The 23,148-nt window shown below is 36.4% G+C and overlaps 1 protein-coding gene across 1 annotated transcript in view; it reads left to right on the top strand.

Moving 5' to 3' along the window:
• The window catches only part of LOC140168584 (uncharacterized), an 81,829-nt gene that overhangs the window by 9,691 nt on the left and 48,990 nt on the right, over positions 1–23,148 (top strand). The window contains exons 5-10 of the mRNA XM_072191984.1: positions 1,299–1,558; positions 3,711–3,898; positions 13,859–13,953; positions 14,397–14,692; positions 14,957–15,109; positions 15,537–15,580. Of these exons, the coding sequence (XP_072048085.1) occupies positions 1,299–1,558; positions 3,711–3,898; positions 13,859–13,953; positions 14,397–14,692; positions 14,957–15,109; positions 15,537–15,580 (1,036 nt within the window). The remainder of the gene's footprint in view (positions 1–1,298; positions 1,559–3,710; positions 3,899–13,858; positions 13,954–14,396; positions 14,693–14,956; positions 15,110–15,536; positions 15,581–23,148) is intronic.

Below are 23,148 nucleotides of genomic sequence, written 5' to 3'. Positions count from 1 at the left end.
AATTAAAGTTTTCAGTGTAGTTTAATATATTAGATGTTGGGGTAGCTTGGATGTTTAATTAATTTATTTTTATTGCTGCGGCCGGTCGCGGTTTGTAAAGTTTGTAGCCTTTTAGTTCTTGTTATTGTCTTAGCGTGCTTAGGGTCTGTGTGGTAAGAATGTTGATTGCTAATTGTTTCTCGGTGACATGTTGCTCAGGTTTCAAATGTTCAAGAAGTTGCTGTCGGAGAGTCCTTGTTCTGGGACATTCGATGAGGTCGTGAATGCAATGGCATGTAATGTCTTGATTGCAGTAGGCACAAGTGTAGTTTTTATCTATAACTATCCTGCTAGTCTTGGCATTTACTCTCAAATGTGTTGATAGCAAACTGTGTTCGTCTGGATAGTCTGTTAAGAGCCGCAGCGGCTCCTGATTTATTTGGAAGTGAGAATCTCCAGTGTAGAGATGTGGACTGGGACTGTGGACTATTTGGTCCTGCTATCTCTCATGTGCGATGTCCTGGAGAGATGATAGGTGGTATGGTGGTGTCAGTTTGTGGTTTCGCGGTACCGGCTTTCGCTGCGGCGTCTGCTTCTTCATTGCCTGGAATGCTAATGTGGCTGGGGATCCAGTTAATGATGAAGTTCTTGTTACTGAGTCGTATATCTGTTTGAATGTCTTTGTTCAGGTTGATATTGTCTCAATGTGGCTTACAAATGTTGTCAATGGCACCTTGGCTGTCTGTGTGGATGGCGATGTTTGCATCTGCTTGGCTTCTGGCGTCGCGGATTGCTTCCCGAATGGCTGCAAGTTCAGTTTGCACTGTGGAAGAGCCATTGGATGCTCTGAAAGATTTTGTGATGTGTGGATCTACAAAAGCATATCCGTATGTAACGACTTCGTTGACTGAGCCATCCATATAGTAGACCAGTGGTGGTGAGCTGGTGAATTGTTCTGCATCTGCGACACTCTTGTATGCAGATTGTGACACTTGGTCGGGAGGAGCAGTTGTCTTGTTATCATATGATCGGTGTACTTGAATATCTGTAAGATGTGGTATCCCGGGGTCAGGAACCTGCCTGATTTCTGTGACTGGTAGCTGGTCGTCCTTATTGTGAAGGTGTCAGGCGTCGGATGTTTTGTATAGCCATATGTTATCAGTGAAGACTTCTCTGGACTTTTTTTTTGCTTGTAGAAAGTTGGTTGTGGACAGCATGTTCTGTTTATTTTTTTATTTATTTTTTTATTTATCTATTTTTTTTTGTAATTTTAGTCAAATAAAGGAAATCAATGTCCAATTACATGTAAATATTTCTAGATAAATGTGACCTGGAGTTTGGCATCAAGGAATAGTGAAACTGGAGGGGAAGTGTGCGGGGATAATTCGCTTGGTTCCAACATTAATCCGGGTGATATTATCTCCGTTGTTTCCAACATTGTTTGTGAACCTAATTGTCTTCCACCCAACACTTCAGCGACTGTGCCTTGTACCGACTTCAGCCCTACAGATAAGAAAGATTGGAAGACTGGTTACAACACACGTATTTTCTCAATCACACCAGGAATAACAACACTATCGTAAGTAAATGGAGCCCTCGTGTTGACATCCCCCCCCCCCATTTTGACAATCGGGAGACAATTTTCAGTTATGGGAATTGAAAATGTGATCCCTTGAGATAAAGGCGGGGAAATGATCAGTTGAGCAAATGATAGGAAAGTGATCTTTTGTTTCAAGTCGGTACAAAATCTAAAATATGATATATGATTGCTGGAGTGTTCCTTTAATAGAAATACTTGGCTGTGTGCTTATGCCGGTAGTTTGCTCCATAACTTCAGTCCAAAGAAAGAAAATGGTGCGATAAGAAAAACTTGAATTCATACCGATCTCCACATTACTCGTTGATGGTCGATAGACGTCCCAATAAATCGGACTTAGTCACCGGTCAGTTCTACAGCATAGATATCCATGGCTAACGATGGTTAACTATGGAAACATGTTAAAGGACATCAAGAAAATTTATTTATTTTGAGCTCTTTCGAGACGAGTAATGGATATATTCTGTAGATTTAGGTTAGGGTGGGTGTAGTTCTGTTCTGGCAAGAAGAAGTTTATGTTCGTTAAGTCATCCGACCCCGGGGCCCCCTCCCAGGGGTCATTTGAGGTAAAATGACTAAAAACTGTCATATGGGCATGAAACTAGGTCGTACGGGGCTCAAACTCGGTGGGTGGGTGTAGTTCTGTCCTGTCAAGAAGATGTTTATGTTCGTTTTAAAGTCATCTGACACAGGGGTCCGCTCCCAGGGGTCATCTGAGGTCAAATTACTAAAAAGTGTCGTATGGGCATGAAACTTGGTAGGTACAGTCAACATTTAAAACAACATTTTTTGAAGGTCATTTTGGGGTCATCCAAGGTCACCACGGGTCATCTGAGGTCAAATTAGTAAAAACTCATATATTGGCATGAAACTTGGTGGGTACAGTCAACATTTAGAGTTATAAGTTTAGATCATTTTGGGGTCATCCAAGGTCACCCAGGGGTCATCTGAGGTCAAATTACTAAAACTGTCGTATGGGCATGAAACTTGGTGGGTACAGTTAACATTTAGAGCCAAATTTTGGAAGGTCATTTAGGGGTCGCCAGGGGTCATCTGAGGTCAAATTAGTAAAACTGTCATATGGGCATGTCACCATCCACACCACTCCACGCCATACATAAATTCTGCCAGTCACATTTCCCCAATATGAAATTTTTTTAAAGTAAAATTTTATTTTTATTATACTTCATTAAAGTTTGGCGTTTTTTCTATCCTTATTCTTGCTCAATTAAAAAAATATTTCGGCGTATATAAAATTGAAATAAAATTCTCTGCTTCTTAAACGACATCAAATGTGCCACAATTGGGTATCACGAATCGTTATATATGATGTGCAGTTAATATTCATATTTTCTTTTATACAGAGGATGCTTCAGTTTTGACAGGAAAAATATTTTCTTGAAAACCCTCTCACTCGGTTATTTTAATGATTTTTGTTGTTTTTTTACGCGTATCATCACATCCGCTGTTGTCTGAATGAAATTGTGGGATATAAAAGCCTTGTTGTATATAGAGGGTTGGTGTATGTATTAGGGTGGATAGATTGATGGATGGATGGATGGGTGGTTGGGTGCATGTATGGATGGATGGATGAATGGATGGATCGATGGGTAGTTGGGTGTGTGTGGATGGATGCATGCAAGGATGGTTGGATGGTTGGATGGATGGATGGATGGGTGGGTTTGCGGTTGGGTGGGTGTGTGTTTGGGTGGCTGGCTGGATGGATGGATGGATGGCTCGGAGGGATGGATGGATGGATGGATGGATGGATGGATGGATGGATGGATGGATGGATGGATGGATGGATGGATGGATGGATGGATGGATGGATGGATGGATGGATGGATGGATGGATGGATGGATGGATGGATGGATGGATGGATGGATGGATGGAAGGATGGATGGATGGATGGATGGATGGTAATCGGCCTATTTTACTATTTGAACTGAGTGCGCGTGTCCCCCATAAAAATATCTATCTAATATCTTTTCCACTCTACCTTGATACGCCGCTGAACGGAATTTAATGTGATGAAACATTTTCCCCATGTAAACAATGACAGAAACCAACTATGAATAATGTGATTTCACCACATTACACAAATTAAGCTTTTTACTTTTACAATGTCAATAGATTTGAAGGAACAAATTGGATACCAGTAGTAAACGACGGCGGACAAAATAGCAAATGGCGTTTAGAAGCCAAGGTTGACTTGTCTATACGATATAATTCAGGAGCCATCATCAACACATCACCGTTAACTGCTATGATACCAGTGATGTATACTCAGGCACATTGCCCAATAACTATAAATATACCAGGTAATAGTATTAAAAGCAAATTAAGTAAATTATCCGAACACGATAACTCATCGGGTCAAAGTAGTATAGTTGTATGCGCCATTTGGGGGAGGATTGAGGTTTCCGTGGATTGTGAATATTATTGGTAAATGAACATAAGTTAAGCTATTTTGCAATCTTAAGGGGGTACTACACCCCTAGCCAATTTTTTTTGCTTATTTTTGCGTTTTTCTCGAAAATTATAGCGCATTTGTTGACTAGTAAGATATGTATATTATAGGGCAAGGACTACAACTACTGCACTGAAAATTCAGCAACTCAAGGCAAGTAGTTATTGATTTATTGATCAAATATTGGTTTTCCCTCATTTTTGACTGTAACTCCACAACTGTTTACTGTGCTGAAATAAAATTTCCAGTGCAGCAGTTGTAGTCCTTGCCCCTATAATATACATATCTTACTTGTCACCAATGCTCTATAATTTATGAGAAAAATGCAAAAATAGGCACAAAATTGGGCAGGGGTGTAGTACCCCCTTAAAAGCAATAAAATTACTAGTAGTTCTTAATTAAACAGTGGCGTAGCGACGGGGTGGGCAACAAATTGATCAATTCAGCATCGATTCTGCGCCCTCTCCAAACGATGGAAGTAAAAAACAATTTTGCGTACATTTCAGCACAAAATCATTTCAAAGATGAATTTGAGACCGATATTAAACTTCATTATAATCAGTGGTTGGCCCCCAGAGGGTTCGCCCTTTGTGTACAATTTTGCGCAATTGTTTCAAGAATCGGGGGAGGGGAGCATTTTGTATCCTTAGCCCTGGACGCCACAACCCTTAGCTACGCCACTGTAATTATAAATATATAAAATGTTGTATATGTACAGTCTGACTTTCCTGTTAATTAGAAAGTCGTATGTGGTACATACAACTCTCTTGCATATCCAACAACGCCCTACATGTAATAGTGCAAGAAAGAATGTACACTGGAATATCATTATAACAGCCTTTTGGGCTAAGTGATGAAACAATGTTAATACAAGCTGTATCAAAATGATTGGTATCACAAATCCAGTATCCAATGTTGTACAGGGTGTCCCAGAAAAAATTACCGAGCTAATTCAATTGAACGTAAGTCGAGAAATAGACATCAGAATCAAAAAATGTAAAATGTAGCGCATAGCTTTATTTGTTGTGCATCACATACGAAAATTTTATTTGATTCGGTTGACTTGTTGCGAAGAAATGAACGATTACATAATGCGTGCATCAATGCAGTTCATTCCAAGTTTGATCAACAGGCGCTTTTTCATACTTGCTCACCGCTTCCTAAAGTTTGGGTATCTCATTAAATTTAGTCCACATTATCTATTTTATAATCCGACGGTGTTATGTCTTTCATGCTTTCACTGAAGATGAATAACAGTTTGTCCGAGAAAGCTTTGATTTCTGCAACTGGAAGCTTTCCAACTTGAATTCATGTTGTGCATTTGAGGCAAGAATGACAATGATCAAGTGCTTACAGCTTTACGTGCGAATTTTGATACCATGCAACATTAATGTTGAAGTTTTAAAATATTTAAACTTTGCATTACAATTTCTTGGAAATATTGAGAAATTTTTTAAGCCATCTGGAATTCATTATGCAATAATTCTTTATGCAGCATTTATATCAACATTAACAAAAAATATATTTACAAGTACCGAGCATCATCTAACATGCAAGCTTTCATTTTCAATATCGTGCAGGTTTTCAAATTTGAACAAAACCTAATTAAATGTTTTGCAAGAAACAGATTGTTTAAAAAGAACGAAAAGGATTTCACAGAACAAAGTATGAAGCCCATTGACAGTTAACTATTAAGCATTGTGTTGAATGATCTTTCTTTCAAACTTGGAATGAAGTGAATTGACGCGTGCGTTATGTAATCAATCATTTCATCGCGATCAGTCAACCGATTCCAATAAAATTGGCATATAAGATGCAGAATAAGATGGGCTACGCGCTGATGTTTAGATTTTTGGATTCTAATGTCTATTTCTCGACTTACCTCCAAATTCATTCGCCCGGTAATTTTTTCTGGGACACCCTGTATTTGGAAGAGACAGGCCTGTCAATAAACATCAGAATTGATGGGTATTAACTTTCCTGCACTAAACAGGCAAATCAACTTGAACATACGATATTTTGTTTTTCGTTTCACAAGGCTATAATTTATATTTAGAAATCAAATTATTCTTGAAGATAATTATATTTTATTATTATTATTCAAATTATTCATCTGGTCCCAGAAATATATATGAGGTTTGTACGCGTACGGTAACAAACGAGGCAAATTGTTGTCTAGCTTAAAATTTCAGAAAAAGAATAGTTCGCATTGCGATGTCTGGTTTCTATCCTACGCAGCAACCCAGCAAGCACAAAAATGTTCTTAAAACGTTTGAATAACATTTAAATGTCGGTTATAATGAATACATGTTTTTAAAAAACGTTGTTGTAAAATATGATGGGCAAATATTTTTGCAAAATATTTTGTCAACTATTACATAACATTCTGTTAGAATATTGTGCATCACGTTTTCATGAATTTTTATGAATGTTATTTACGTTTTTATACCCTTTATGTAACCGACATTTAAACCTTTTCTGTAAATTGTTTTTCGTTTGCTGGGAAAGAAGTAAAAAGTCAGTAGGATTCAAGAGAATTCAGTTTTATTTATCTTTTGAACTTCGCGTCGCAACTTGTGCAAACTACTCTTTTCCTGAATCTCTTGAACTTGAAAAAGTACAACACAAAAATATACCTTGGACATGTTGAGCTTCATAACATGGTAACTATAGTCCGACGGGTAGGACCTTTTTTTCTTAGTTACCAGACTATACTCAGCTCAGACCATGATCATTATCTCACATGGCGCAAGAAAGACGAACCACGAAAGTCCAGGGACCGCGCCGCAAAACAATTGACAGGTGCATTTATATTTTCCATTTTCAAGAGAGTGCTTACAGCCATTCAAGATGTGAAACAGGATGCAGTGCTGGGATTGCATGACTGGCATACCCAAAAACGTCATCATCGTCATGATCGTCGTCACTGTCATTTATCATCATTATCATCATCATCATCATCATCATCATCATCATCATCATCACCATCATCATCGTCATCATCATCATCATTTGGCATCAGAGCAAAGCTCATATTTTTCTCATAATCCAGGTCTAAAATATATTCCGTTTAGATGTAATGAATAAAAAAGTGCTAACCTCATCCCCAATTGTGGTATACCACACATCCTGTTCTATGGGCCATTGTGGAACACATTCTTACTTCTAATATCAAAACGGCTCGTGCAATTTACCTCATATTTTGGGAATTGAAATGTTCGTACCATCATGCAGTTATTGTTGCCTACATGTATGCACACATCACAGGGGCACTCACAATAGGCAATTGACCCATACTGGTAGCGCTGTGTTGTAGATATAGCAGATGAACTAGTTAGCGTCATAATATATCAAAAGTATAAAAGCTATGATTTTAGTACTTGCTCTATGTTTCAATTATTCTTTTCAAAATATCTGAATTTTCAACCCGGTACAAGCTTTAATAACGGGGGACCATAAATTTGTATGAGAAAGAAATTCTACCATCTATATCCAAACTCCCGTGTTATTCCACAGCACATTTTGCTTCACCGGGCCGCCCTGGCTTGGTCGCAATTTGGAAGAGGGGTGTCACGAAGCCGAAATAGGTACAAATCAAGTACTTCCTGTCAATCAAGTATGGTTTATTCTCTACATGTCAATCTTTAAATCATTAGCATAGTCCTTATAATAATGGGAGACCGCCTTGATGAGCAAATGACAGCAAACCATTGAAAAATACCCCAAAACTCGGTCAGTGGAGCTCCGCCCGTACATGTCAATAGCGTCATTATCGATTGGATTAGTCACCCGTAGCGGACAATTCGATCGCTCATTGGATTAATATTATCACGTGGTAATAAATTTGCATTGGATAATCGGTTACTACAGGGTGTCCCAAAAGTAACTTAACATTGTGAATTGGCCATAACTTGCGTTGTGTTAATAGTGTTGTTAAAAAAATTGCACAGTATGTAGATAATTCTTTTAGAAATGTTATGATACCAAACATGCCTATGTGGTCATGACCCTTTGGTATGAAATTAACGGATATCTACCGTACCGTAAAACCCACTTTTATAAACACAAAATAAGTCTCGTCATTTGAGACGTGATAACACGATATAACGTGTTATCGTTTTCAAATCTGTTTTGTTTAATTTTGCTATGTTAGTTTGATTGTTTGTTTGTTTTCAATGCGTAATCTTCATTTTCTGTTTTATCTGGATTTTATATTGAAACTGCTTAAGTTTTTTCTTCTGAGGATTCGATGAACAGTTTTACGCGGTACGTTGTTTTCCATTGAAAGTCGACGTACTGATCGTCTTGGGCTTTTCGCCACCGCTCTTTGTATGACATCAATGTTTGTAGCCGATCTTCCTGTTCTTCCACGCCCTGCCCGAGGTAGATTATGAACAGATCCAGTTGATAGGAATTCCTGCACTAGTTGCTGGATTGTATTTCGGCTGGGTGCATAATTTACATTAAAATGTTCCCTAAACTTTGCTTGAGTGAGTTTGTCCGACTTTGTCTCGGCAAAAAAACATGAACCGTTGATCTAAAGGAAATTCATCTGCACTTCAACTGTTTTAAAGTAAAGTTTAATATTGTCAATATATCCTAATTATAATCTAAACAGCAGTCACGCTTACTCTAGGCCATGTTATCCATGAATGTTCATACCTAAATGTAGCGTGTGCAGTGAGTGAACCAACTCTATTGTTGAGGGAAGCACATCATTCATGTGTGCTTGAACATTCATGTGCTAGAAGAAACCCACAAAAGCTTGCTTTTGTGGGTTTGATACACACATATGTACAGTCGCACAGTAAGGTATCAGAATAATTCTAAAAGATCAATCTATGTGAATATGTTCTCCAGTTTGGTATGAAGTAGGAAATATTTGAGATAGGGCAAATTCACAATGTTAAGTTACTTTTGGGACACGCTGTATAATGGTTTAGTACTGCATGTCTCGGTTTAATCTTAACTAAGTGGGTTTATGGCTGGAAAGGTCACGGTGAATTTGCCGTGGACATAATAGTGCACAGCGCTATGTTGAACAAAGGGGAAGTCGTGCGATTTGTTTGTTAAAAGCAATTTCTCAATTGATTTCATTACATTGAAAGGTAAAGATTGAAATAAAACATGTTTGCATTTTTTTAAAGACCATTTAGTGCCTAAAATCCAAGATGGCCGTCGTGATTGAAAATTTGCCATATTTTACTCATAAATTGCGCTTTAGTAGGGTACAGAATGGAAGTCCCATTCTAGGGTTGAGTACAAGAAGTTTTGAAGGTGTTTCTTTATAGACTTGAGGACGCTGAATAAAATGAGAGGGGTCTGCACCATCGAAAAGTGTGGGGAACTCTTGGTAGAGGGCGTTTTTCAAAATGGCCGCCAAAATCCCTTAAAATCACCATAACTTGGTCAGAGAAGCACCCAGCAGCACGATTCTGATGTCTATACCCATGTTTTCAGGGTCAAGGAATCCAATAGAGTCATTTACAACAGCCTTTGACCTATCATTCCAAAATGGCTGCCAAAATTTCAAAATGGCCGCCAGTGAAAATTAATTTGGCTATATCTCGGGTGCAGAAAGTCCTAGAAGTATGATGCTGGTGTCTATACCCATGTTTACAGGGTCTAGAAATCCATTGGTATAATCTAAAACAGCACAGGACTTTAAATCCCAAGATGGCCGCCAAAATTTAAAAATATCAACCACTAAAATGCAGAATTTAGCCTTTATCTTATCTTATCAGTGGTTTATACGGCCTTATCCGGGGTTTACGATCCTTACCTGGGGCTAACCTTAGCGTAACGCAGTCTAAACCCCAGATAAGGTATCTAAACCCCAGATAAGGCGCTGTAACCCCAGCTTAAGGGACATAGATTCCAGATAAAGCAGTCCAAACCCCCAATAAGGTGCCTTAACCCTAAATAAGGAACATAAACCACAGATAAGGCATCGAAACCCCACGTAAGGTGCCTTAACTATAGATAAGGATCGTTAACCCCGATAAGGGTCGTAAACCCCAGATAAGGCACCTAAACCCCAGATAGGGCACCTTAAAGAGGAACAAACGTTGGCCTGGTCAACTGGCCAGTTGGTAGGTGACCTTGTCCTTATAGATCACACTCCTATATACTTGTATACATGTCTGGACTTAGGTGGTGTCTGGGCTGACATGCACTGGGCCACATAACTCAATTATGTAGTTCATTATTCCAGATGTGCTTGTTCCTCTTTAACCCCAGATAAGAGACATAAACCCCAGATAAGAGACGTAAACCCCAGATAAGGCAGTTTAAACCCCAGATAAGGCACCTTAACACCAGATAAGGCATCTAAATCCCACATAAGGCATCTAAATCCCAGATAAGGCGCCTTAACTTCAGATGAGGGACGTAAACCTAGGATAACATAGTCTAAACCCCAGATAAGGCATTTTAAACCCCATAAGGGTCCAAATAAGGGATGTAAACCATAAGGGATGTAAAACCCCAAAAAAGGGATGTAAACCATACATAAGGCAGTCTAAATCCCAGATCCATTCTGTAGGCATCTAAACCCAGATAAGGCGCCTTAACCCCTGATAAGGGACGTAAACCCCAGATAAGGCAGTCTAAATTCCAGATAAGGCACCTTAATCCCAGATAAGAGATGTAAATATAGGATAATGCAGTCTAAACCCCAAATAAGCTGCCACAGATAAGGCATCGAAACCCCACGTAAGGTGCCTTAACTCTAGATAAGAATCGTTAACCCCGATAAGGGTCGTAAACCCCAGATAAGGCACCTAAACCCCAGATAGGGCGCCTTAACCCCAGATAAGAGACATAAACCCCAGATAAGAGACGTAAACCCCAGATAAGGCAGTTTAAACCCCAGATAAGGCACCTTAATCCCAGATAAGAGATGTAAATATAGGATAATGCAGTCTAAACCCCAAATAAGCTGCCTAAACCACTGATAAGGTATGTTAACTGGGGATAACACAGTCTAGACCCCAGATAAGGCATCTAAACCCCAGATAAGGGACGTAAGCTCCAGATAAGGCAGTTTAAAAAAACCAAATACGGCGCCTTAAACCCTAGATAAGAAACACAAACCCCATATAAGGCAGTCTAAATCCCAGATAAGGCATCTAAACCAAGATAAGGTGCCCTAACCCCAGATAAGGGACCTGAATCTAGGATAATGCAGTCTAAACCCCATATAAGGTGCCCTAACCCCAGATCAGGAACGTGGATCTAGGATAATGCAGTCTAAACCCCAGATAAGGTGCCCTAACCCCGATAAGGGACGTGAATCTAGGATAACGCAGTCTAAACCCCTAAACCCATTACACTGTTGTCAATGGCAAAATGGCTGATTTCGGGTGAAATTTTCTCAAATTTAGAACTCTCACCTGCTTTAATATAGTTAAATGCCACCAATATCAGGTGAAACTAGATTATTTAATGATCAAAAATGATCAAAAACTCGACATAGGTTGAAATGAGACTTTTGTTGTTTAAATGCACTGAACCGCAAACAAAATGGCATTGCGCCCTCGAAGCTGAAAGATGCAATTAATTAGATAGGGCGAATATGTGCTAAAAGGTGTCATATAATGAGAAAAATATACCATTTCGAAGTATCAAAACCCAAAATGTACTTTTTTGGCAATATAACTTGGTTAATACAGTGATTTTAAACAGTCCATGATGCAGTCATGTCTACAGTAGAATTCAATTCGACCTTTGCAGGACTTAAACCCCATTAAAAGCTATTAAACCAAGATAACACTCATTGAAAACAGCGCAACTGATTAAATCATATCTTCTCTGGTTAAATACACACATCATATGTTTCTGCTTTTACACGTACAATGGAGCAATGCGCTGGGATTATAGTTTCAGTTGGGTGAACGATTATAAAGCGAGTGCTAGAGAACAATTGTGTGTGGTCTTTGTTTACGAAATGAGACAATACGTGCTTATTGTTAACCAGCGTTCTTGAAAATGAGAAACATGGTGGTTTGCAGACTTAACACGGTTTGGAAATAATTTCTTCATATTTTTTGGTGTTATCTGTCGTTTTCATATCCTTCCTAAAACACCAAAGTACGCATATTTCCAAACATCTAAATTAGCTAAAAATTTAGGACATGTTACAAAACTATATTGTCCAGAATTTTAGAAGAGTACTTTTAATCTTGGCCGGTTATTTTTCACACAGCTACGTTAACTAGGCAATGTACTATTACCTATAACATTAACTAAAACACCAAAGTGCGAATATTTCCAAACATCTAAATTAGCTAAAAATTTAGGACATGTTACAAAACTATATTTTCTAGAACTTTAGAAGAGTACTTTTAATATTGGCCGGTTATTTTTCACACAGCGACGTTAACTAGGCATATCCCCATACTTTTAACGTAGGCTATTTGTAGATGTCACGCGTCAATGGGAAAGAGCACTGTGTATTATGTATAGGAAAACGGACAGTAACTGCAGTATGCTTCTCAGATGCCACGCAAACAAATAGTTCATCATTTCCATGCATCGCCCAGGCCTATTGGTGGTGTATAACCATGCACTAGTGCCATGAGTAGGTACTGTATCTGATATGGTGTCCATCTTGGACCTGGCAAGGGGTCTGGTTATGTAAAACATTGTGCTTTTGGTTTAAAGACATAATTATACACTTGGAAACGTGATCATAAAAACAAACTCATGCATTTACATACATTTAAGCAGTATATAAGCAGCCATATTGGTCGCCATATTGAATAATAATCATAATTCTAGAATATTAAAGTTATCTTTGAGTTTTTGAGCATACTTTGAGAGAGGTATATGGCTTTTTTTGCATGTGTCAGTCAGTTTTTGGTGGCCATCTTGGATTTTACCACTTACCCTGAAATATTAAATCTTTCTTTGAGTGTCTGACACAAGGCTACATAGTTCCAGTGTTTGAAATTTACGTTTTTAGCATGTTTTGAGAGTGATATATAGCTTTTTTTTGCATGTGTCAGTCAGTTTTATAGGATTTTGGCGGCCATCTTTGATTTTACCACTTCCCACGAAATAAAAAAATGCAAACATCTTTTTTCCCATTATTTACCCCCACAAGAGACAAAATCAAGTGAAAGTTTGCTTTTAACACCGAAATCACACGACTCGACATAGTGCTGAGCACTATAACTGCACTACGCAGGCCTCAATGTAAGCTACAAGTAACACAATACCAATTGTTTTATAGGATTTTGGCGGCCATCTTGGATTTTACCACTTACCCCGAAATATTAAATCTTTCTTTGAGTGTCTGACACAGTTCCAGTGTTTGAAATTTACATTTTAGCATATTTTGAGAGCGATATATAGCTTTTTTTGCATGTGTCAGTCATGTTTTATAGGATTTTGGTGGCCATCTTGGATTTTACCACTTACCCCGAAATATTAAATCTTTCTTTGAGTGTCTGACACAAGCCTACATAGTTCCAGTGTTTGAAATTTACATTTTTAGCATATTTTGAGAGTGATATATAGCTTTTTTTGCATACGTCAGTCAGTTTTATAGGATTTTGGCGGCCATCTTGGATTTTACCACTTCCCACGAAATAAAAAAATGCAAACATCTTTTTTCCCATTATTTACCCCCACAAGAGACAAAATCAAGTGAAAGTTTGCTTTTAACACCGAAATCACACGACTCGACATAGTGCTGAGCACTATAACTGCACTACGCAGGCCTCAATGTAAGCTACAAGTAACACAATACCAACATATCACAATAAAAAAAGCAATTACTTAATGCCTTCGTATTCCTTTGCTTTAGTATATGACACTGATGCTGATGTAGTAAGATGCCGGTGGGCTAACGACGTTGGAAGTATAGTAGTACCTGATTCAAGTAAAGTTCAAATTGACGAGGTGGGTTTCTCTTAACGTTAGTATACAATTCCAAATCGCATAATGACAATTAACTGATTTCGTAGCATTATTTCGTATACATTATATTCAAAATCATCTAATGACAACTTAAATGCATTCTTGAGCCATATACTTGTAATTGTAATGTTGCATAAAATCTTATTTTTATCATGCAGCTTAGGTCCAGGATTTTGTTTGTGTCAGGCCCTTGGCCTCTTGAGCATCTTGTGTATTTTGTTCTTCTTGTTGTTGTTTGTTATGTATTTGAATGAAAACTGAAGTTATATTATGATATGATATAATTATGATAAGCCTACCCAGTTGCATTAATTGATTACCTTTGGCCACATTATGTTCGAAATTTGTAGCATGCACTTGAGAAGTAAGTTATAAAATGTTTAGAGAAGATGTGTATGATTATATTATTGCACAACTTTTCCCAGAGTAACTGCAGTATAACGATAAACAGCGATTTTCCGGGTGCCCGTGAAACCCCAGTTTGTTACGCCCTAGCCGTAGCTATAGAAGATTTTATGAAGCCCTACTCTACAGGCAATACGGCTCTCAGCACTGTGCCACTACAGTTTCTAGTATGTAAGTGCAATTCATCTGATACTTGTGATGATGTACCAGTATTTGTAGAACCACCCACACCAAGTGGAGGAGAAGTCAGATACATTTCTACTGGAAATACTTACAACTGGGAAATAAGAGTGAATCCTATTAGTTCAATTTATCCGTGAGTACATATTGTTTCGCTATTTTATATGATTCGTACCTAGCAATTTCCAGTGAAGTTACTGGCAGGAATGTCTCATCAAAATACTACGAAAGATTAAGTTTGTAGATTAATGCTAGAAAATGTCTTAAGCAAACCTATTTCAATGGGATCCAATTTGAAATTTGGAAGAGTCAGGCTTTAGACATAGAATCAAATCTAATGGACGCCAATCAAATTTGATATAATTATGATATCTCGTATTATGATATTTCGTTTTGTCAGAGTTACTTCTGTTACAACAGTTTTACCCTACGGAGTTACAAAATCGAGTCTTCAAAATGAATGTAATGGTCAGATGTACACTACTCTGTCATGGACTCCAACTGTTGACGATTTAGGTGCACATATGTTATGTTTCAATGCTGATGATGGTTGGTAAGTGGACTTCTCTCCGCTTATCTTCTGTCATACCATCTTCACTTTTCTGTTCTACGCCTCTCTCCCCCTCTCTCTCCCTCCTCTCCCTCCTCTCCTCTCCTCTCCTCTCCTCTCCTCTCCTCTCCTCTCCTCTCCTCTCCTCTCCTCTCCTCTACCTTCTCTCTTCTCTTCTCTTCTCTTCTCTTCTCTTCTCTTCTCTTCTCTTCTCTTCTCTTCTCTCTCTTCTCTTCTCTTCTCTTCTCTTCTCTTCTCTTCTCTTCTCTTCTCTTCTCTTCTCTCTCTCCTCTCCTCTCCTCTCCTCTCCTCTCCTCTCCTCTACTCTTGTGCTGTGATTCCTCTGAAAAGCGCATTAAAAATATTGAAAATCCATGTGCAAAACAGGCAATCAAACAAACATTTAAATTTTCTGCTCTTAATTTTATAGTCATTACACAGAACTGAGGTGCATCACTCTAATTGTGTCAAATGGTAAGCTATACACATTTATTTCATAAATCTAATCATACAAAACTTTGTGATAAAAGCTTTTAAAATATACATAGCATAAAAACCGGTCAAATATCTTAACACGTGACTTAACTTAACCAGGGACAAATGATTTGCGCAATGAAATAGCAAATTGCGCTGAGATTATGCAGAACTTTTAAATATAAAACACGGGTAGAAGAAAAAAACATGTCAAAATATGAAGTTATACACCGTGTTATGCATAGGATTTTTAGCAAAATATCTAAATTACACAATTTTTGACAATTTTTAGACATTTTGGCGGCCATTTGAAAAACGCCCTCTATCTGTAATGTCCCAACATTCGACAAGGTTACATACTTTTTAAATGAATCCCCGTGTTTAAAAGTGTAAGATACCACTTTCAAATTTCATTTCCCGTGATTTGGTCACGGAGTCACTATTTTCACCCCTACTCTATATATATATCCCCAACTAGTATTTAATGCACTTGTGTGCTTTTCCAACATAAATAAATGACTCAGTTTCTTCACACGCGTACGTAAAGACAAACATTTAGTATGATGATAAATAACCGAAACTAATAAGCAATACTGGTACGAGACAGATTAGCAAATGATTGACATGACTGTGACGCTTCAAAAAGGCTGACATTTCAACAAAAATACCGTCGATTACATTTCATAGAGAATTGGGCGGAAAATTCGAATTTCTGGGAACAAATGAAATTGCGCGGTGAAATGAAAATTTCGCAGCGCGTCACGCGATTTCGCGCCGCGAAAATCGTTGGACCCTGAATTCATAGCGCACATGTATTTAGGAAAAGGAGGGTTATTGAAAAAATCATTGACGTATTCCAGAATTGAACTGACATTAAACAAAATATTTTTTCATTATAGATTTTTGAAAGTCTATTTTATTTTTCATTTGAGCATAATCTAGCAGTTGATGTTGTTGTTCCAAACTGTGCGCACAGTAATAAAACAATAATTTGTTTAAAATATTTTGTTTTTCTGATGCATAATCTTAGTTTGCGAGAAAATAAGAGGTCAAACGTTTCCATGTTAAAAATAGAATTACATGCTAGACATGTTTGTTCCTCTTTGTCGTTTGTGTATTAATCATCATCATCATCATCATCATCATCATCATCATCATCATCAACATCATCATCATCATCATCATCATCATCATCATCATCGTCGTCGTCATCATTATCATCATCATCGACGTCGTCGTCATCATCATCATCATCATATCATCATCATCATCACCATCATCATTACCTGACTACTAGCCACAACTGAAACCCATACCAAGGAAAATAAAATATCAATTTTGCTGCAAACCCTCGTTTGACCTCAGAGAAAATTAATATACAGATATTTAAAATCGTGTTTTATTACAACGTATCTAATAGTAATAGGAATTTACACACAACCATGACAACTGCTAAATTAAGCTGAAATGAAGAAAAATAGACTATAAAAAGTCTAAAATGAAAATAAATGTTGTTTTAACAGTTTGCATATCTGAAGTCAGCTAATTGCATACTAAGCTAGCTGAATATTAAGTATGGTATCATACTTATCAAAAGGCTTATCACCATGCCCAGCTAGTATAATTTCATACTTATAGCAGAAGACATCATTGACCAAACACATTGTAAAATATTATAAAAAAAAAAAAAAATCTGAAATCTATTCTGCAGAAGTAAATACTAAGGAAAAATAAAATAACGGGATCAAAATTAAAAAAAGTAGCATGTAGAATTCGAACCCGTGCTGTTAACTTTTCCCGTTTAAATGGTACGCGCTCTACCAATTGAGCTATTTAATGATACTCGATTTGTTTGGGATAATTTAGACCATATCAATGTATGAGTTTTACGGTATGCAGACACAATAAAGATTTTAATACTATGTCTCTATACTCTTTACTGGCTTGCATACCGTGCAATTTTCTATTTATGTCAAGTTTTGGAATCTAATTTGTGAAGAACAGGTCTGAATACCGTGGTTCTCTATTCAATAAGCCAATTATTATTGCATAAAACAAGTGGATTAGTTTTTAACACTTTTATTCGTTTATAATGAATCTATAGTACAAAGGTGCACGTAGAATAACAACACCTCAATAGCTCAGTGGATAAGGAGACTGACAGTTAACGGAAGGGCGTGGGTTCAATTCCCGGCATTTTTTTTTCCATTTGTTTAGTTTTAATTTGCTTTTGCCTATGAATAGGCCTCGTTGTCCGAGTCGTGGGTTCAGCCGCGTAACATGGGGCGCGCTTCGCGAGTCCTAAGCCGCGTAGCTGCCTCGTTGTCCGAGGAAATAAGCCAGTTCTAGGTAAAGACAATGTACGTGTGCATGGAGTTCGATAATGAACGATAAACCAAATCATATCTATTCAAATTCTTGAGACATCGCTAATTAAAATCTATACTCTCACAGATTTCTTTATTGATCATAATTATTTTTGTTAAAATTTGAACCGACGTAGGTGTCATCTGAGATTTTAAAAAGGGATAAGGTGCAGATTTTTTAAGTAAAAAAAACAGGCGACAATGGGACTCGAACTCTAGATCTCGTGATCACAAAGCATTAACAAAACCACTATACACTGTAGGAGGGCCGTTGTTAGTCGTGCATATTTATTTATAATAAGTATAACGCTAACGGTCGACACAATCAGTTTAAAAAGAAATCAATGTAATTTTCTTTCTTTAAATTTTGTCGACCGTGGGGAAGTTAATGAATCAAAATTCCAAATTTATTTTTACAACCCTAAATACATTGCCAACAAATATATTCGGAGTAAACCGATAAAATTATGTCTATTTGATACGTTTCAGTTAAGTTTTCTATCACGCCACGGACCATACGTACATTGAATAACTACACTACATATCTCAGAAAACAGTACAATATAGCAAAATCTAGGAAAAGAGGGGTCAGCATTTTTTACTCATATTTTGAAGTTTCATTAGGTTCCCTAAAAGTATTCATGAAAATGGTGATGACAAATTCTCATATCCCCCCTGAGCAAAATACCAGACCCCCCTAAAACCGCCCTAAAATTGGCTTCTGCTAACCCCTGACAAATTTGAAAATATTGAATTTCGCACACATTCCAGATGAAATGTTTGAATATAACACAATGGTTTATCACTTTCCTTTTTCTGTCATGTAATATTACATATTTTTACAATATAAAAATGCACAGCAAGCTTTAAAAATGTTTGGAATGTTCCATTTTCAGCATGAGGGGTAAGACTATATTCTTGTATTTTTAAAAACCTTCATACCTTTTTTTATTTTTTATTTTTTTGTCATAAATTACCCCACTGTTGATGTTTACAAAAATGCATTCTAAATCATGGAGACTTCTTTAGTATTTTACTTACATATCCACCAATTCAGGGCACTTTTAACAATTAGTCAAATGAGGCATTTTTGTTACTTACACTTCTACTTCCATATCACTGCATATAGTGATGACTTCAATTCAAAACTGCAACATTTTGTATATCTCTCAATACGACATGACTACGCTGACACAAACATGTGATATTAGCCAGGGTTAGTCCATTATTTCAAAGGGGTGTTTGTAGAAAACTGGGGTGTCATGGATTTTGCTATTTTCCACTGTGTAAAATGGCTGATATTGAGCAGATAATAGCTGTACGGTATGCTAAATGCTCATATCTCTACAATATGATGCTAATTAGGAGAGTTGCTTTAACTTGGTCAAACTTGACAAATATTGTTATTTTAAAACAAATAAGCAACGAAATACTTTTAAAAAAAAATTTTTATGTTCAAAATGCCTTAGTACCCAATGGGAACTGCATATGGAAATGACTTCAATTCAAAACTGCAATATTTTGTTTATCACTCCATACCACATGACTACGGTGACACAAACATGTGATATTAGCCAGGGTTAGTCCATTTTTTCAAAGGGGTGTTTGTAGAAATCTGAGTTTATCATGGTTTTTGCTATATTCCACTGTTTAAAATGGCTGATATTGAGCAGATAATAGATGTGCGGTATGCTAACTGCTCATATCACTACAATATGATGCTAATTAGGAGAGTTGCATTAACTTGGTCAAACTTAATATGGTTATTTATATATAATAATAAGCAACAAAAGACTTAAAAAATGGGTTTTTTTTAATATCCAGGTCTCCATGTTCAAAATGTTCAAAATGCCTTATTTCCTTATTTTAATTTGTGTGTTTTTATAGGAAATTATTTTATTTTTTTGTAAACATTATTCCACTATTGCTGTTTGCACAAATATGCAGCCATATCATTGAGACAACCATTGCATCTTACTTACATGTCCACCAATGGGGAAAGAGTTCTGACTGGGGGAATTTGTTGAGGATAGCACCCCCCCCCCCATGGCGCCACACTGAAAACAAATCATATTTTAATTACAAATACACATTAAAAGCCCATATCTTAAAAAACATCTGCATTCTAGCATTTCAAAAAAGTAGTCCACTTCTGGCATGTGTACCTCGTAAACTAAAATATCCTCCATGACTTGTATTTCTTTATTTATTAGTCTGAAATTAAGGGTGCGGATAGCGGCGTTTCATATGTTTATGATGTGACCTGAGAGCACATCAGGCATATCGAATTACATTCTGAATACGAGGAATGTGCTTCCGATATCAACTAATTTTGATTTTTGAAATTCACGATATAATACAAATTTGATGGCAAACGATATGTACTTCAAGTATAGGCCTATATGTAGCTGGGATGAAAAGCCGACGCCGACGATCAATTAAAAAATTTGACCTTTCATATATAGGTATAAAAGATATACATATTTTCCCAAAAAGATCAAAATGTTTTTGGTATATTTGAAAAAAAACAACAACATTATATCACACATTTCAAAAAAGCAGAACTATTTGATATCAGAAGGTTCATGTGCTCTCAATTCCGACAAAGAAATATGTGAAAACATCGCTATCCGTGCCCTTAAACTAGTTCACCTGTGAAAATTAAAAAATTAAAATATATGGAGGTTTTTATTTTTTGCATCAAAATATTGGTTACAAATCACATTATTCACTGTTTCTCAAAAGGTGAAAAGTAGGAAATCACCCTCCCCAAAATGGAATAAACCATTCGGATTTTTTTTACCTTTTCTCTTATATTCGTAGTCTTATTAAGAGTAATTTAACTTAACACATGCAGATTATATTTTTGATTGAGAAGGGTTTTATATATCTTTGTTCATCATGAAAATACCAATTTTCTACCTTTGTTGATGTTATTGGACCATTATAAGCTAACTTTCTTGAGAAACACCTCTGTATTATAATGGAATACCCCACACATCAAAATACCCTTGAGTGTAATATTAGACAATATAAAGGAGAAACAAAGACTTCAAATAACCATTTAAATTCAATATATTTACAACATCTGCATTCTAGTGGGTAAAAAACACATTTTCCCTTTTTTTCAAAAAGTGAAAAATAGAAAAAACACCCCTCCTAAAAATGGAACAAACCAATTAGATTTTTTATGTTTTCTTTCATATCTTTTAATGGTAATTCATCAACTTAATACTTGCCGAGTATATTTTGTTATTGTGAATGGTTTTCTATATCTTTGATCATCGTGAAAATACTCATTTTCTAGCTTTTTAGATGTTATCGACCCATTATAGCAAATTTGAGATGTTCTGATACCTCTGTATTATAATGGAATAGCCCGGGCTTCAAAATACCTTTGATTGTCACCTTAGACTTTATAAAGGAAAAACAATTTTTTTTTATTAACAATACACAATCAAGGCTTCAAAAAACCAATTAAACTCAATATCTTTAGAACATCTGCATGCTAGAATATGGAAAAAGTAGTCCACTTACGGGGCTTCGTTCTCGTAAATTAAAATACTCTCCATGATTTTTATTTCTTTATTTAATTACTCTTGTATGAAACTAGTTTACATGTGAAAATTAAAAAAATTAAAAGGTATGAAGGTTTTTATTTTTTCCATCAAAAAGTGGGTAAAAAACGCATTTTTCACTTTTTCTCAAAAAGTGGAAAATAGGAAAACACCCCTCCTAAAAAATGGAACAAAACAATTAGATTTTTTACTTTTTTTTCATATCCGTTAAGATAAATATGTCAACTTAAAACCTGTAGAGTATATTTTTGATTGTGAATGGTTTTCTATATATTTGATTATCGTGAAAGTACAAATTTTCTAGCTTTTTAGGCCCTATTATAAGCAAACTTGAGATGTTCTAGGGTGATACCCCTGTATTATAATGGAATAGCCCGGGCTTCAAAATACCTTTGATTGTCACCTTAGACATTATAAAGGAAAAACTATTTCTGTTTATTAAAAATACACAATCAAGACTTCAAAAAACCATTTAAACTCAATATCTTTTCAACATCTGCATGCTAGAATATGGAAAAAGTAGTCCACTTCCGGGGCTTCTATCTCGTAAACTAAAATACTCTCCATGATTTTTATTTCTTTATTTAATTAGTCTTGTATGAAACTAGTTTACATGTGAAAATTAAAAAGTTAAAAGGTATGAAGGTTTTATTTTTTCCGTCAAAAAGTGGGTAAAAACGAATTTTTCACTTTTTCTCAAAAAGTGAAAAATAGGAAAACACCCCTCCTAAAAAATGGAACAACCCAATTAGATTTTTTACTTTTTCTTTCATATCCGTTAAGATTAATATGTCAACTTAATACCTGCAGAGTATATTTTTGATGGTGAATGGTTTTCTATATATTTGATCATCTTGAAAATACCCATTTTCTAGCTTTTTTGTTGTTGGAAAGGGGGAGGCAGGGGGTCATTTTAGGGGGGTCTTGTATCTCGTACCAGAGGGGTCGTGAGATTTTTTCAATGTCACCAGTGTGCATAACTTGGGACACTTGCTCAACCATCAAAGCATGAAAGAAATCTGCCTATCCTCGTTTTCCCCGGTCTGTCTGCTTCTACCAGACATTCCGTGTTAATATACATTATAAATCGATTAACTGTTCAGAGAGTTCCTCGTGTTGCAGCGGTAGAGGCTGTGACTTGTGAACTATAATAGGTTATAATAATGATAGCCATGAGTTCGATTCTTCTGTAGTGCTATTTTTTAATAATATTACTTTTCCTATCCTCTTCTGTACGGTATGTTTAAAAGCTTTTTTACCTCAACTTCTTTCTTTCTTTCTTTCTTTCTTTCTTTCTTTCTTTCTTTCTTTCTTTCTTTCTTTCTTTCTTTCTTTCTTTCTTTCTTTCTTTCTTTCTTTCTTTCATTCTTTCATTCTTTCTTTCTTTCTTTCTTTCTTTCTTTCTTTCTTTCATTCTTTCTTGTTCATATTGTCAATTTACACTTCTTCTGAATTGTGTAGTTATCCAAATTTCTTTATACACACCTTGCTCCTGGCGAGTGTGGCTCCATACTTATATGTTAGCAATATTCCAAATTGGCCGATGTTTTTGCCCCCAAGCACTAAGTATGATATCATACTTATCGAAAAGACGATACACACACAATTCCCCTAGTAAGTATGT

Source organism: Amphiura filiformis, chromosome 13 (genome assembly GCF_039555335.1).
Source record: "Amphiura filiformis chromosome 13, Afil_fr2py, whole genome shotgun sequence".
Lineage (NCBI taxonomy): Eukaryota > Metazoa > Echinodermata > Ophiuroidea > Amphilepidida > Amphiuridae > Amphiura > Amphiura filiformis.
The sequence above is the reverse complement of the archived record's forward strand: the minus strand, read 5'-3'. Positions and strand labels throughout refer to the sequence as shown.